The sequence below is a fragment of the Balaenoptera borealis genome (genome assembly GCF_965194805.1).
Source record: "Balaenoptera borealis genome assembly, chromosome: 4".
Classification (NCBI taxonomy): Eukaryota; Metazoa; Chordata; class Mammalia; order Artiodactyla; family Balaenopteridae; genus Balaenoptera; species Balaenoptera borealis.
Window position 1 is genome coordinate 40,765,211 of NC_138861.1, and position 15,459 is coordinate 40,780,669.

Consider the following 15,459-nt stretch of genomic DNA (forward strand, 5'->3'; position numbering starts at 1 on the left):
GATAGAGATTGCAATGAATCTGTAGATCATTTTGGGTAGTGTGGACATTTTAATAACATTAAGTCTTCAAATCTACGTACATGCCATTTTTTTGTGTCTAATTTCTTTCATCAGTGTTTTGTAGTTTTCAGTGTGTTTTTCATCTCCTTAATTAAATTTATTCCTAAGTATTTTATTCTTTTTAGCACTATTATAAATGGGATTGTTTTCCTAATTTCCTATTCCTTTCAAATAGTTCATTGTCAGTGTATAGAAAAGCAACATATTTTGGTATGTTAATTTTGTTTTCTGCAACTTTACTGAATTCATTTATTAGTTCTAACAGTTTTTTTTGTGTGGAGTCTTTAGGGTGTCTATAAATAAGATAATATCATCTGCAAGAAGAACAATTTTACTTCTTCTTATTAGTTGTGTGACCATGCCTATCAACCTTCCTGAATTTCTAGAAAATTTGGCATATCTTCACTATCAGCCTCCCAAGCACATTATGAGGCTCCAATGACTAATAAGTGAAAGCTATTTATAAAATGTTAAATATTACACAAATTTAGGTTATTATTATTATGCATTCTTTGGTGATGATTTGTAAATTTCATACCTTAAATACTACTATGATAAATATTTTAGTAGGAATAAAATCTGCTTAGGAACTGCAGCTTTTTATTTGTTAAAGTTGCTGTTAAATGTCATTAGACTTTTAAGCAGAAACATTGTTACCTTTAGTAAAAGTGCTTTAAACACTTTAGTGTGAAGTATTTTAATAGAGTCCACCAATATGCAAACAATAGAGCAACTATATTAGTTCATGCAAATGTTCTACACATGGATTCCTGGGTTCATAATTAACCATTTAGGGTAATACTCATAAACTATACAGTATGCAGTAAACATGTCTACCAAGTAAATTAAGAATCCCTATACTATGTAGCAGCTGATGCAAACTGGGACCTGATTTAAAATCTTTAGAAACAGAGGATTGTTTTAATTCTAGAAGTGGGAGAGGAGAAAGTCATATTCCTTAAAGAAAAAAGTACTTCAAGTCTCTGTAAGACCTCCAATTTTCCATATGACACATGCCCATTTAGGAGATCATATGTCAGGTTTTATAATATAATACATTGTAAATAATGGAAGTAATTAATCATGATTGTAAACCAACGACTCTCTTAACAGGAGCTGGGAGTCTCTGGTATATGTTTAAAATTTTTGCACTATATGAATTTATAAGTGCCTGATCCCTGTTGGTCCCAATTGAGTATACCAGGTAGACTCTGTATTGGTACTTGACAATCACCCGAATTCAAAAATCTTAAGTCCATATTTCCTAAATTTCCCATATCTTGCCATCATTCTGAATAGCAGTCAAAAATCATGTCAATCATTAGAAGTAACAAAACATGTTATTATTAGCACAATTCCACACTTCTCATGTATAAATGATTGACAATAGGCAACCTGCCCAGTTTGGTTTTTGAACTCCAATGAACACTGATCCTCCCATCAAGGTAGGGAATATTATGAATTTTTTTTTCTCATTAACTGTCCTCTGCTTGACTGGACAGCAATCCGTAAAAGGTACACAATAAAAACTGCTGCATTTATAAATTGGTCATAGCCCTTCACAGCCTCTATTTCTTCTGTGCCTGAGCAAAATCATCACATTTCCAGACAAAAATAAAACACACTTTTATTAATGGCTTTTATTATTTTTTAAAGTGCTATAATTTCAAAAATCTTAATTGTCTAAAGAATGTAAACTCCCCAGATCAATTTTCTAAAAAGGAAGTCCAGATACTAAAAATAACTTCAAGATGTGGAACGCTGGGAAATATCAAGAGCAGACCAGGCAACTTGCATGCGACCATCAGAGATGGGGAAACTGGTTTTGAGCAAAGCCATTAGGCTGCCTTATAGACATGGAAGAAAGAGTCACAGGAGCTCTGGTGAAGAGAACTAACAGTCACAATCTAAAGGTAATTTTAACATACATGTAGGGTAGGAAAAACCTGCCATATACATTACATGTGTAATGTAGGAAAAACACTGCCATCTGATGAAAGCAAGAGCACAAATGTCTTCAAATAGACTGACAATAATGTTAAAATATATAACTAGTATCTTAGTGATCACTTGAATAAAATAATATGCTAGATTCAGAATAAAAAATACACTAAAATAATTTCTCAGCTATTCTTATTAATTATATACTACTAACAATTTTATATATTAATTTACCAATTAACAAAATATAAAGACAGCCTCTTCAATAAGTGGTGCTGGAGAAACTGGACAGCTACATGTAAAAGTATGAAATTAGAACACTCCCTAACACCATACAAAAAAATAAACTCAAAATGGATTAAAGACCTAAATGTAAGGCCAGACACTATCAAACTCTTAGAGGAAAACATAGGCAGAACACTCTATGACATAAATCACAGCAAGATCCTTTTTGACCCAACTCCTAGAGAAATGGAAATAAAAACACAAATAAACAAATGGGACCTAATGAAACTTAAAAGCTTTTGCACTGCAAAGGAAACCATAAACAAGACCAAAAGACAACCCTCAGAATGGGAGAAGATATTTGCAAATGAAGCAACTGACAAAGGATTAATCTCCAAGATTTACAAGCAGCTCATGCAGCTCAATAACAAAAAAACAAACAACCCAATCCAAATATGGGCAGAAGACCTAAATAGACATTCCTCCAAAGAAGATATACAGATTGCCAACAGACACATGAAAGAATGCTCAACATCATTAATCATTAGAGAAATGCAAATCAAAACTACAATGAGATATCATCTCACACCAGTCAGAATGGCCATCATCAAAAAATCTAGAAACAATAAATGCTGGAGAGGGTGTGGAGAAAAGGGAACCCTCTTGCACTGTTGGTGGGAATGTAAATTGATACAGTCACTATGGAGAACAGTATGGAGGTTCCTTAAAAAACTAAAAATAGAACTACCATACGACCCAGCAATCCCACTACTGGGCATATACCCTGAGAAAACCATAATTCAAAAAGAGTCATGTACCACAATGTTCATTGCAGCTCTATTTACAATAGCCAGGACATGGAAGCAACCTAAGTGTCCATCAACAGATGAATGGATAAAGAAGATGTGGCACATATATACAATGGAATATTAATCAGCCATAAAAAGAAACGAAATGGAGGTATTTGTAGTGAGGTGGATGGACTTAGTCTGTCATACAGAGTGAAGTCAGAAAGAGAAAAACAAATACAGTATGCTAACACATATATATGGAATCTAAGGAAAAAAAAAAAAAAGGTCATGAAGAACCTAGTGGCAAGACAGGAATAAAGACACAGACCTACTAGAGAATGGACTTGAGGATATGGGGAGGGGGAGGGGTAAGATGTGACAGGGTGAGAGAGTGGCATGGACATACATACACTACCAAATGTAAAATAGATAGCTAGTGGGAAGCAGCCACATAGCACAGGGAGATCAGCTCGGTGCTTTGTGACCACCTAGAGGGGTGGGATAGGGAGGGTGGGAGGGAGGGAGACGCAAGAGGGAAGAGATATGGGAACATATGTGCATGTATAACTGATTCAGTTTGTTATAAAGCAGAAACTAACACACCATTGTAAAGCAATTATACTCCAATAAAGATGTTAAAAAAAAAAAAAAAGAAAAGAAAGAGCAACATTGGCATAGAAAAAATATATATATATATACTAATAGCAAATCACTACATAAAAAAGTAAATATTGGATCAAAAATCATTGTAAATGTCTATATACAAAAATTCCACAATTAGAAATATCATCAGAAGCTAAAAATTTAAATACCAAGTTTGTATTAGAAAAACAATGGTTGTTGGTTGATTAAAATGGATAGAAGATGGCAATAATGAGTGTCACGTTATTGGTCCAATCCTAAGGTTTCACACTTAGAAAACAACATTTCATAGTCAAAGACATGTCTCTGATCTCAGTAAAGAGAGTCACATACCCATGCCTTAGTTGAAAAGGGAATTATGTTGAAAATGGTTCAAACAAAAGACAAAACAAAAATCCTCCAAAACTATCACCATTACTAGAAACATAACTCATAGCATATGCTCTGATGATAAATGAGAAGTGCCACTTTCTTTGTGAATAACATCTTCAGCTGCACTGTTATTAACTCCAGGAAGATATGCTGGACTTCTTGGCTTTGTCTTCTAACACTGTTCACATATCACTGGTTATTATGTTGCCAAGGTAGCATTCATGAAGGCAAATAAAAGATAAACCATGAAATCCATACACAGGAAAAAAAATAACAACAATAGATAATTCAGGATCACAACAATGTCACTCCTCACTGGCAAAGGGTCAAGCCAGTGTTAGAACTGCAAGGATCTCCCAACTCTATTCATAATAAGGTTTCCAAAGTACCTGTGAACTAACCCTCAGCAAAGTTAGTTTTTCTGTCCTCTTAATCATTACTTTCCTTTTGAAATAAATACAAAACTAAAATAATCCAAATATGGCAAGAGATATGAAACCCATCTACCTCAGGATCACCTAGGAAGTTTGTTAGAAAATTATCCTCGGGCCTAATCCCCAGACACCCAGAATCAATGTTAACAGGTATGGTGTGGGATCCTGGTATCTGCATTTCTAACAAACTCTTAAACACTAAAAGTGTGAGAACTTCTAACTAAAAAGAAAATGTGTATTTTATAAAAATGCACACATCAGCAATATAAAAAAAGACAGCTTTTCATTATTTTCTATTTGTTCATTTATCTTAATTAAGTACATTTTGTTTTTTAACATTACTCTAGGAAAATAGCTTGAAAAGCTAAATTTAAGTGTCTTAATCTAATAGACTCTTGTAAAGGTACCAATATAATTTATGCCTAGCTCTAAAACTCTTAAATTTTCCAGAGACACTTCAAATCCCTTCACACAATTTATGAATTAAAATGACAACTGGTGTGCTTTTTTTTTTAATTGAAATATAATTCATACACCACAGACTTCATCCTTTTAAAGGGTACAACTGGGACTTCCTTGGTGGCACAGTGGTTGAGAATCTGCCTGCCAATGCAGGGGACAGGGGTTCAATCCCTGGTCCAGGAAGATCCCACATGCTGCGGAGCAACTAAGCCCGCGAGCCACAACTACTGAGCCCGCGTGCCTAGAGCCTGTGCTCCGCAACAAGACTAGCCACCGCAATTAGAAGCCCACACACTGCAACGAAGAATAGCTCCCGCTCACTGCTACTAGGGAAAGCCCATGCGAAGCAACGAATACCCAACTTAGCCCAAAATAAATAAATAAATTAAAAAAAAATAAAGTGTACAATTCAGTATATTCACAAAGATGTGCAACCATCATCACTAATTTTCATTTCATTACACCAAGAAGAAACCCCATACACATTAGCACTCACTCCCCATTTCCCCACCTCCACCCCCTGGTAACCACTAATCTACTTTGTCTTTCTATGGATTTTCCTATTCTGGATATTTCATATACAAATGGGATCATATAATATGTGGTCTTTAATGTCTGGATTCTTTCACTTAGCATAAAGTTTTCATGGTTCACCCATGCTGTAGAATGTACCAGTACTTCACTCCTTTACATGGCTAAACAATAGTAAATGTATGGATATACCACATTTTGTTAATCCATTCATCAACTGATGGACATATGGGTTGTTCTCATTGTTTGGCTATTATTAATAAAGTTGCTATGAACATTATGTACATATTTTTGTGTAGACCTATGTTCTCAATCTCTTGGGTATACAGTTGGCCCTCTGTATCTGCAGGTTCTGCAACCACAGATTCAATGAACCATGGATCCAAGTTGAATCTGCAGGTGCAGAACCTGCCTATACAGAGGCCAACTGCAAGGGACTTGAGCATTAGTGGATTAAGGTAATCAGGGGGTCCTGCAACCAATCCCCTTTGATGGCTTCTTGGCACCTTCCCACAGTACAGAATCTTAGCCTAATCCAATATGCAAAATAGGAGCACAGAGCTCCTAAGGGCTCTCAAGCTCTTGAGGAGTGCACAGGCCACCCCAGGGGACCAAAGGTGTCCAGCTCATTGGTACAGAGGGCAGTGGAGCCTGTGGAATGATGTCATGAGCCCAGCAGTCCTGAGCCAAAACGTCACATTGACCACCTTGGCTGTTGGGTAAACCCAGGCATCTCTGTTAACTGGTGTCACTACATATTCCAGGGCCAGAAGGGATTTTGGAGGTCAGCAGTTCCATCCTGGCATGAATCTTCTCTCTACAATCCCTGCCAGATGGTCATCGGGTCTTTGTTCACTTGCTGTGATGGGGCAATCCCTCCCACCAAGGGAATCCCTATGAAAGTTCAAAAAAAAAGAGAGAGGAACTGCTGGGTCATATGGTAACTCTGTATTTAACTTTTCGAGGACTTGCCAAACTTTCCAAAGAGAGTACATCATTTTACCTCATTAGCAGTGTATGAAGGTTCCAATTTTTGCATATGCTAACCAACACTTTTTATTGTCTGTCTTTTTGATGCTATGCTAGTGGCTGTGAAGTGGTTTTGTTTGCATTTCTTTATGACTCATGATGTTAACATCTTTTCATATGCTTTTTGACCATTTGTATATCTTCTTTGGAGGAATACCTACTCAGATACTTTGCTCAGTTTTTAACTGGGTTGTCTTTTTATTCCTGAATTGTAAGCGTCCTTTGCACAATCTGAATAGTAGACTCTTATCAGATATATTATTTGTAAATATTTTCTCCCATTCTGTGGATTGCCTTTTCACTTTCCTCATAGTGTCCGTTGAACCACAAAAGTTTTAAATTTTTATAAAGTTCAATTTACTTTTTCTTTGATGTTTTTGGTAACATTTTAAAAAAACAAACAAACATTGTCTAACTGGTGTGATTTACCATTTTTATTCCTATTTATTCCTGGGTCAAGCAGAGAAAATAAAAGAGAGTAAAGATAGAGAGAAAATATGTAGATACCACATGTCTATCAGCTATAAAATCCACAGTTCCTCAAGCACTTAAAAACATCACTGATGATACACTGGGTGCAAAAAAGGGAAAGTTCTCAAATGATGGCAATAACTGCCATTTTGATAACTGCAAAATGTTACTGAAGAGGCGGTAGTTTCTTTGTACTTCTGATAGACATCAATATACATACTCTTCTCTGCTTAATCGTTTAAAATTAGTCAAAGACTTGATGGCATCACTTGGACATCTATGATCTATTTTGCAGACAATTCAGGTTGTTTCATGTTCTGTCTCTAGGGAGGTTCCAAAAATAACAATTCTCAATGAGAAAAAAAAAAAACAACATAATACACAAATATATAATTTACAGGTAAAGAATTGAAGGCAACTAATTTTAACAAAGTTTAAGAGTGCTAAAGCAAGAAAGTAGCCTTGAAGTCTTGTTTCATGCCAGCAGAGATTTGCTAGAAAACTGCTTAAGAAAGAGGATACATACAGAAGACTGGAATGCCAGGAGAAAGCCCCTCTCTGAGGCCAAAGGATTGTGGCTCTGAAAAGTTAAGTTGTAAATATGAACAAGGTTTTGTGATTTTTTTCAAGGCAAATTAATCCAATAGTTTCTAAGATAGTTGATTAACTAAATTTAAATTAACATAGACCCTCAAAAGTCAAGAGTAGACATTAAATTGGGTCTTAAAAAAGAATATAGTAGAAAGTAATAAAAATGGAAAATATGGCCTAAACTACTGACACAATAAAAATTTCTAATGTTCAGAGAAGCCAACCTACTGATGACAACAACAAATATAGAAATGAATAGCAAAAATGTTATGGGCAGCCAAAATGATGGTAAACAAGTACTGAAATATGCCAAGATGATTTGTATTTGTAATATCTATACAAACTTACTACAACTTTCACCAGGTCTATGGATATCTATTTCTGTTTTTAGATGCATCCAGAAAAAGAATACTTAGTAACTCATTTCAAATTAGTATGTCTTATGGAAGATTATATGAACATAAGCAAGGAGTACTGCATGCAGAAATCGGACAGTATTGCTCAAAGTGGTACTAAAAAAGTACATTGATCTTTAAAAATTCACTTACTGATGCCACCACAGGAAAAATTACTTAAAATAAGAATTATTTCTTGGTCAATTTTCTATAGGTAACTTAAAAACTTTGAGGACATGAAATACTTATATAATTTATAGAAGTTTGCCATCCAGGTATCATATAACTCTTGTATGACAGAAGTATCTCAGGGCAATGTATATGAATAAAATGTATATGAAAGACCAAGAGCATCATTATTGTATTCTATATATTTGCAGCACACAAGTTTAACAAAATGGAGGTAGCAACTGTTACCTTCCTGATGGCAGAATTTTTTTACGTGCATTTAAATGAGAGCAAGACACTATCAAGGGGCTTCCCTGGTGGTGCAGTGGTTAAGAATCCACCTGCCAATGCAGGGGACATGGGTTCAAGCCCTGGTCTGGGAAGATCCCACATGCCACGGAGCAACTAAGCCCATGCGCCACAACTACTGAGCCAACTGCCACAACTACTGAAGCCTGTGTGCCTAGAGCCCATGCTCTGCAACAAGAAAAACCACCGCAATGAGAAACCTGTGCACCGCAACTACTGAAGCCCACACACATACAGCCTGTGCTCCACAACAAAGAGCAGCCCCTGCTCGCCGCAAGTAGAGAAAGCCCGTACACAGCAACAAAGACCCAACGCAGCCAGAAATAAGTAAATAAATAAATAATTTTAAAAATTAAAAAAAAAGACTATCAAAAAGAATTTCTAAATGCTAAAATTGTCAATAGCTACCCATCTGCCTTATGGGTGGTGGAAAGGGTGTGTGTGTGGCATTACAGTCTGGCAGGGATCATATGTGTAGCTTAAAAAGTATATTCAATTTATTATAATAAGATATCCATTGTTTACTGTTTCCTTAATGCAAACAATAAAACAGTGGTGCAGTTTTTATACCTATTTGAAAGGCTGTGAGCTCTTTGTGCAGTGAACTTGTGGATGGTGAAGATGGTGGCTTTGGGGTCCGCCTGGAGGCCACTGTGAAACCTTCCAACAAAGGGAAGGCAACCACTGCGCCATCTTTGCACAGCTGCCAGTGTACAGGTAACTCAGGTACCTCAGGGCCGTGTTGGACAATAGGGGACTGAAGTCTCGGGCTGAGCAGGATGAACTATCACTACAGACTAGAGTTTCTGATGTCTCTGTGACTCCACTGCTTGGAATTGACCCAGCCCAGGGCAACGGGGACTCCTCTGGTAGTCGCCCTGGCTTTTGCTAACTCATTGGTTTCTTCCCAGGCCCCTGATTCTCGAAGGAGAGTCCGCAGTGCCTCGAGGGGGTTTAAGATGTTCACCGGTGTGTTATTTTTGAATAAAGCTTGAGAGCTTTGGAAGCCCAGCCAGGGCAGTGCCCCTTCACAGAGATTCAGGGCTAGCCTGGTGGCTGAAGGCCTAAAGTTTGGAATTCTTCTCTTGGAGAAGTGCTGTTGGGATAGCTGGGATGCCCAGGTAATGGTTCCTGCCACTTCATCAACAAGCTGTGACAAGAAGTGGAGAGTAGCATGCCTTCTATCTGGGTACTGTGGGTTTTCTGCCAGAGACTAGAGTCTCTGAGAACTTCTCTGAGGATCACTGAAACCACCTGATCCACTCTTATGCTTCTTTCCACCCTGTGTGGCAATTCCCCAGCCCACCCAGACTTTTTTTTTTAAAGAAAAATTGGTGGAGATTGGTTCAAGATGGCAGAGTAGAAGAACATAATCTCACTCCCTCTTGCGAGAGCACTGGAATCATAACTAAGTGCTGAACAATCATCGACAGGAAGACACCAGAACTGACCAAAAAAGATACCCCACATCCAAAGAAAAAGGAGAAGCCACAGTGAGACAGTAGGATGGGTGCAATCAAAACAAAATCAAATCCCATAACTGCTGGGTGGGTGACTCACAAACTGGAGAACACTTATACCACAGAAGTCCACCCACTGGAGAGAAGGTTCTGAGCCCCACGTCAGGCTTCCCAACCTGGGGGTCCGGCAACGGGAGGAGGAATTCCTAGAGAATCAGACTTTGAAGGCTAGTGGGATTTGATTGCAGGACTTTGACAGGACTGGGGGAAACAGAGACTCCACTCTTGGAGGGCACACACAAAGTAGTGTGCGCATCGAGACCAAGGGAAGGAGCAGTGACCCCATATTAGACTGAACCAGACCTACCTGCTAGTGTTGGACGGTCTCCTGCAAAGGCGGGGGGCAGCTGTGGCTCACCAAGGGACAAGGACACTGGCAGCAGACATTCTGGGAAGGACTCCTTGGCATGAGCCCTCCCAAGTCTGCCATTAGGCCCACTAAAGAGCCTGGGCTCCAGTGTTGGGTCGCCTCAGGGCAAACAACCAACAGGGAGGGAACCCAGCCCTACCAGTCAGCAGACAAGCAGATTAAAGTTTTACTGGGCTCTGCCCACCAGAGCAACACCCAGCTCTACCCACCACCAGTCCCTCCCATCAGGAAACTTGCACAAGCCTCTTAGATAGCCTCTTCCACCAGAGGGCAGACAGCAGAAGCAAGAAGAACTACAATCCTGCAGCCTGTGGAACAAAAACCACATTCACAGAAAGATAGACAAGATGAAAAGGCAGAGGGCTATGTACCAGATGAAGGAACAAGATAAAACCCCAGAAAAACAACTAAATGAAGTAGAGATAGGAAACCTTTCAGAAAAAGAATTCAGAATAATTATAGTGAAGATGATCCAGGACCTCGGAAAAAGAATGGAGGCAAAGATCGAGAAGATGCAAGAAATATTTAACAAAGACACAGAAGAATTAAAGAACAAACATACAGAGATGAACAATACAATAACTGAAATGAAAAATATACTAGAAGGATTCAATAGCAGAATAACTGAGGCAGAAGAACAGATAAGTGACCTGGAAGACAGAATGGTGGAATTCACTACTGCGGAACAGAATAAAGAAAAAAGAATGAAAAGAAATGAAGACAGCCTAAGAAACCTCTGGGACAACATTAAACGCAACAACATTCGCATTATAGTGGTCCCAGAAGGAGAAGAGAGAGAGGAAGGACCAGAGAAAATATTTCAAGAGATCATAGTCGAAAACTTATGTAACATGGGAGAGGAAATTGCCACCCAAGTCCAGGAAGCGCAGAGAGTCCCATACAGGATAAACTGAAGGAGAAAGACACCAAGACACATAGTAATCAAACTGGCAAAAATTAAAGACAAAGAAAAATTATTGAAGTAGCAAGGGAAAAATGACAAATAACATACAAGGGAACTCCCATAAAGTTAACAGCTGTTTTCTCAGCAGAAACTATACAAGCCAGAAGGGAGTGGCATGACATATTTAAAGTGATGAAAGGGAAGAACCTACAACCAAGATTACTCTACCTGGCAAGGATCTCATTCAGATTCGATGGAGAAATCAAAAGCTTCACAGACAAGCAAAAGCTAAGAGAATTCAGCACCACCAAACCAACTCTACAACAAATGCTAAAGGAACTTCTCTAAGTGGGAAACACAAGAGAAGAAAAGGACCTACAAAAACAAACTCAAAACAATTAAGAAAATGGTCATAGGAACATACGTACCAATAATTACCTTAAACGTGAATGGATTAAATGCTCCAACCAAAAGACACAGGCTTGCTGAATGGATACAAGAACAAGACCTATATATATGCTGTCTACAAGAGACACACTTCAGACCTAGGGACACATACAGACTGAAAGTGAGGGGATGGAAAAAGATATTCCATGCTAATGGAAATCAAAAGAAAGCTGGAGTAGCAATTCTCATATCAGACAAAATAGACTTTAAAACAAAGACTATTACAAGAGACAAAGAAGGACACTACATAATGATCAAGGGATCAATCCAAGAAGAAGATAAAACAACTATAAATATATATGCACCAAACACAGGAGCACTTCAATACATAAGGCAACTGCTAACAGCTATGAAAGAGGAAATCAACAGTAACACAATAATAGTGGGGGACTTTAACACCTCACTTACACCAATGAGTGTACAACAGATCATCCAAACAGAAAATTAATAAGGAAACACAAGCTTTAAATGACACAATAGACCAGATAGATTTAATTGATATTTATAGGACATTCCATCCAAAAACAGATTACACTTTCTTCTCAAGTGCGCATGGAACATTCTCCAGGATAGATCACATCTTGGGTCACAAATCAAGCCTCAGTAAATTTAAGAAAATTCAAATCATATCAAGCATTTTTTCTGACCACGACTCTATGAGATTAGAAATCAATTACCAGGAAAAAAATGTAAAAAACACAAGCACACGGAGGCTAAACAATAACCAAGAGATCACTGAAGAAATCAAAGAGGAAATCAAAAAATACCTAGAGACAAATGACAATGAAAACACAAGGATCCAAAACCTATGGGATGCAGCAAAAGCAGTTCTAAGAGGGAAGTTTATAGCAATACAAGCGTACCTCAAGAAACAAGAAAAATCTCAAGTAAACAATCTAACCTTACACCAAAAGGAACTAGAGAAAGAAGAAAAAACAAAACCCAAGGTTAGTAGAAGGAAAGAAATCATAAAGATGAGAGCAGAAATAAATGAAAGAGAAATAAAGAAAACAATAGCAAAGATCAATAAAACTAAAAGCTGGTTCTTTGAGAAGATAAACAAAATTGACAAACCATTAGCCAGACTCAATAAGAAAAAGAGGGAGAGGATTCAAATCAATAAAATTAGAAATGAAAAAGGAGAAGTTACAACAAACACCATAGAAATACAAAGCATCCTAAGAGACTACTACAAGCAACTCTATGCCAAAAAAATGGACAACCTGGAAGAAATGGACAAATTCTTAGAAAGGTATAACCTTCCAAGACTGAACCAGGAAGGAATAGAAAATATGAATAGACCAATCACAAGTAATGAAATTGAAACTGTGATTAAAAACCTTCCAACAAATAAAAGTCCAGGACCAGATGGCTTCACAGGTGAATTCTATCAAACATTTAGAGAAGAACTAACACCCATCCTTCTCAAACTCTTCCAAAAAATTTCAGAGGAAGGAACACTCCCAAACTCATTCTATGAGGCCACCATCACCCTGATACCAAAACCTGACAAAGATACTACCAAAAAAGAAAATTACAGACCAATATCACTGATGAATATAGATGCAAAAATCCGCAACAAAATACTAGCAAACAGAATCCAACAACACATTAAAAGGATCATACACTATGATCAAGTGGGATTTATCCCAGGGATGCAAGGATTCTTGAATATACACAAATCAATCAATGTGATACACCATATTAACAAATTGAAGAATAAAAACCATATGATCATCTCAATAGATGCAGAAAAAGCTTTTGACAAAATTCAACACCCATTTATGATAAAAACTCTCCAGAAAGTGGGCATAGAGGGAACCTACCTCAACGCAATAAAGGCCATATATGACAAACCCACAGCAAACATCATTCTCAATGGTGAAAAACTGAAAGCATTTCCTCTAAGATCAGGAACAAGACAAGGATGTCCACTCTCACCACTATTATTCAACATAGTTTTGGAAGTCCTAGCCATGGCAATCAGAGAAGAAAAAGAAATAAAAGGAATCCAAATCGGAAAAGAAGAAGTAAAACTATCACTGTTTGCAGATGACATGATACTATACATAGAGAATCCTAAAGATGCCACCAGAAAACTACTAGAGCTAATCAATGAATTTGGTAATGTTGCAGGATACAAAATTAGTGCACCAAAATCTCTTGCATTCCTATACACTAATGATGAAAAATCTGAAAGAGAAATTACAGATACACTCCCATTTACCATTGCAACAAAAAGAATAAAATACCTAGGAATAAACCTACCTAGGGAGACCAAAGACCTGTATGCAGAAAACTATAAGACACTGATGAAAGAAATTAAAGATGATACAAACGTAAGGAGAGATATACCATGTTCTTGGATTGGAAGAATCAATATTGTGAAAATGACTATACTATCCAAAGCAATCTACAGATTCAATGCAATCCCTATCAAATTGCCAATGGCATTTTTTACAGAAGTAGAACAAAAAATCTTAAAATTTGTATGGAGACACAAAAGGCCTCGAATAGCCAAGGCCGTATTGAGGGAAAAAAACGGAGCTGGAGGAATCAGACTCCCAGACTTCAGACTATACTACAAAGCTACAGTAATCAAGGCAATATGGTACTGGCACAAAAACAGAAATATAGATCAATGGAACAGGACAGAAAGCCCAGAGATAAACCCACGCACCTATGGTCAACTAATCTATGACAAAGGAGGCAGGGATATAAGATGGAGAAAAGACAGTCCCTTCAATAAGTGGTACTTGGAAAACTGGACAGCTACATGTAAAAGAATGAAATTAGGACACTCCCTAACACCATATACAAAAATAAACTCAAAATGGATTAAGGACCTAAATGTAAGACCAGACATTATAAAACTCTTAGAGGAAGACATAGGAAGAACACTGTTTGACATAAATTACAGCAAGATCTTTTTTGATCTACCTCCTAGAGTAATGGAAATAAAAACAAAAATAAACAAATGGGACCTAATGAAACTTACAAGCTTTTGCACAGCAAAGCAAGCTAGAAACAAGACGAAAAGACAACCCTCAGAATGGGAGAAAATATTTGCAAATGAATCAATGGACAAAGGATTAATTTCCAAAATATATAAACAGCTCATGCAGCTCAATATTAAAAAAACAAACAACCCAATCTAAAAATGGGCTGAAGACCTAAATAGATATTTCTCCAAAGAAGACACACAGATGGCCAAGAAGTACATGAAAAGCTGCTCAACATCACTAATTACTAGAGAAATGCAAATCAAAACTACAGTGAGGTATCACCTCACACCAGTTAGAATGGGCATCATCAGAAAATCTACAAACAACAAATGCTGGAGAGGGTGTGGAGAAAAGGGAACCCTCTTGCACTGTTGGTGGGAATGTAAATTGATACAGTCACTATGGAGAACAGTATGGAGGTTCCTTAAAAAACTGAAAATAGAATTACCATATGAGCCAGCAATCCCACTACTGGGCATATATCCAGAGGAAACCATAATTCAAAAAGACACATGCAAAAAAAAAAAAAAAAAAAAAAAAAAAAAGACACATGCACCCCAATGTTCACTGCAGCACTATTTACAATAGCCAGGTCATGGAAGCAACCTAAATGCCCATCGACAGATGAATAGATAAAGAAGATGTGGTACATATATACAATGGAATATTACTCAGCCATAAAAAGGAACGAAATTGTGTCATTTGTGGAGACGTGGATGGATCTAGAGACTGTCATACAGAGTGAAGTAAGTCAGAAAAAGAAAAACAAATATCGTATATTAACGCATATAT

At 37.4% G+C, this 15,459-nt stretch overlaps 1 protein-coding gene across 5 annotated transcripts in view; it reads right to left on the reverse strand.

Moving 5' to 3' along the window:
* The window catches only part of LRBA (LPS responsive beige-like anchor protein), a 735,668-nt gene that overhangs the window by 104,128 nt on the left and 616,081 nt on the right, over positions 1 to 15,459 (reverse strand). The window contains exon 48 of one of the 5 annotated variants that reach the window (XM_082388952.1): positions 3,581 to 7,281. The exons of the other annotated variants lie outside the window; for them this stretch is intronic. Within the exon in view, the coding sequence (XP_082245078.1) occupies positions 7,243 to 7,281 (39 nt within the window). The 3' untranslated portion in view covers positions 3,581 to 7,242. Of the gene's footprint in view, positions 1 to 3,580; positions 7,282 to 15,459 lie in introns of those variants that run through there. 5 annotated transcript variants of the gene reach the window in all.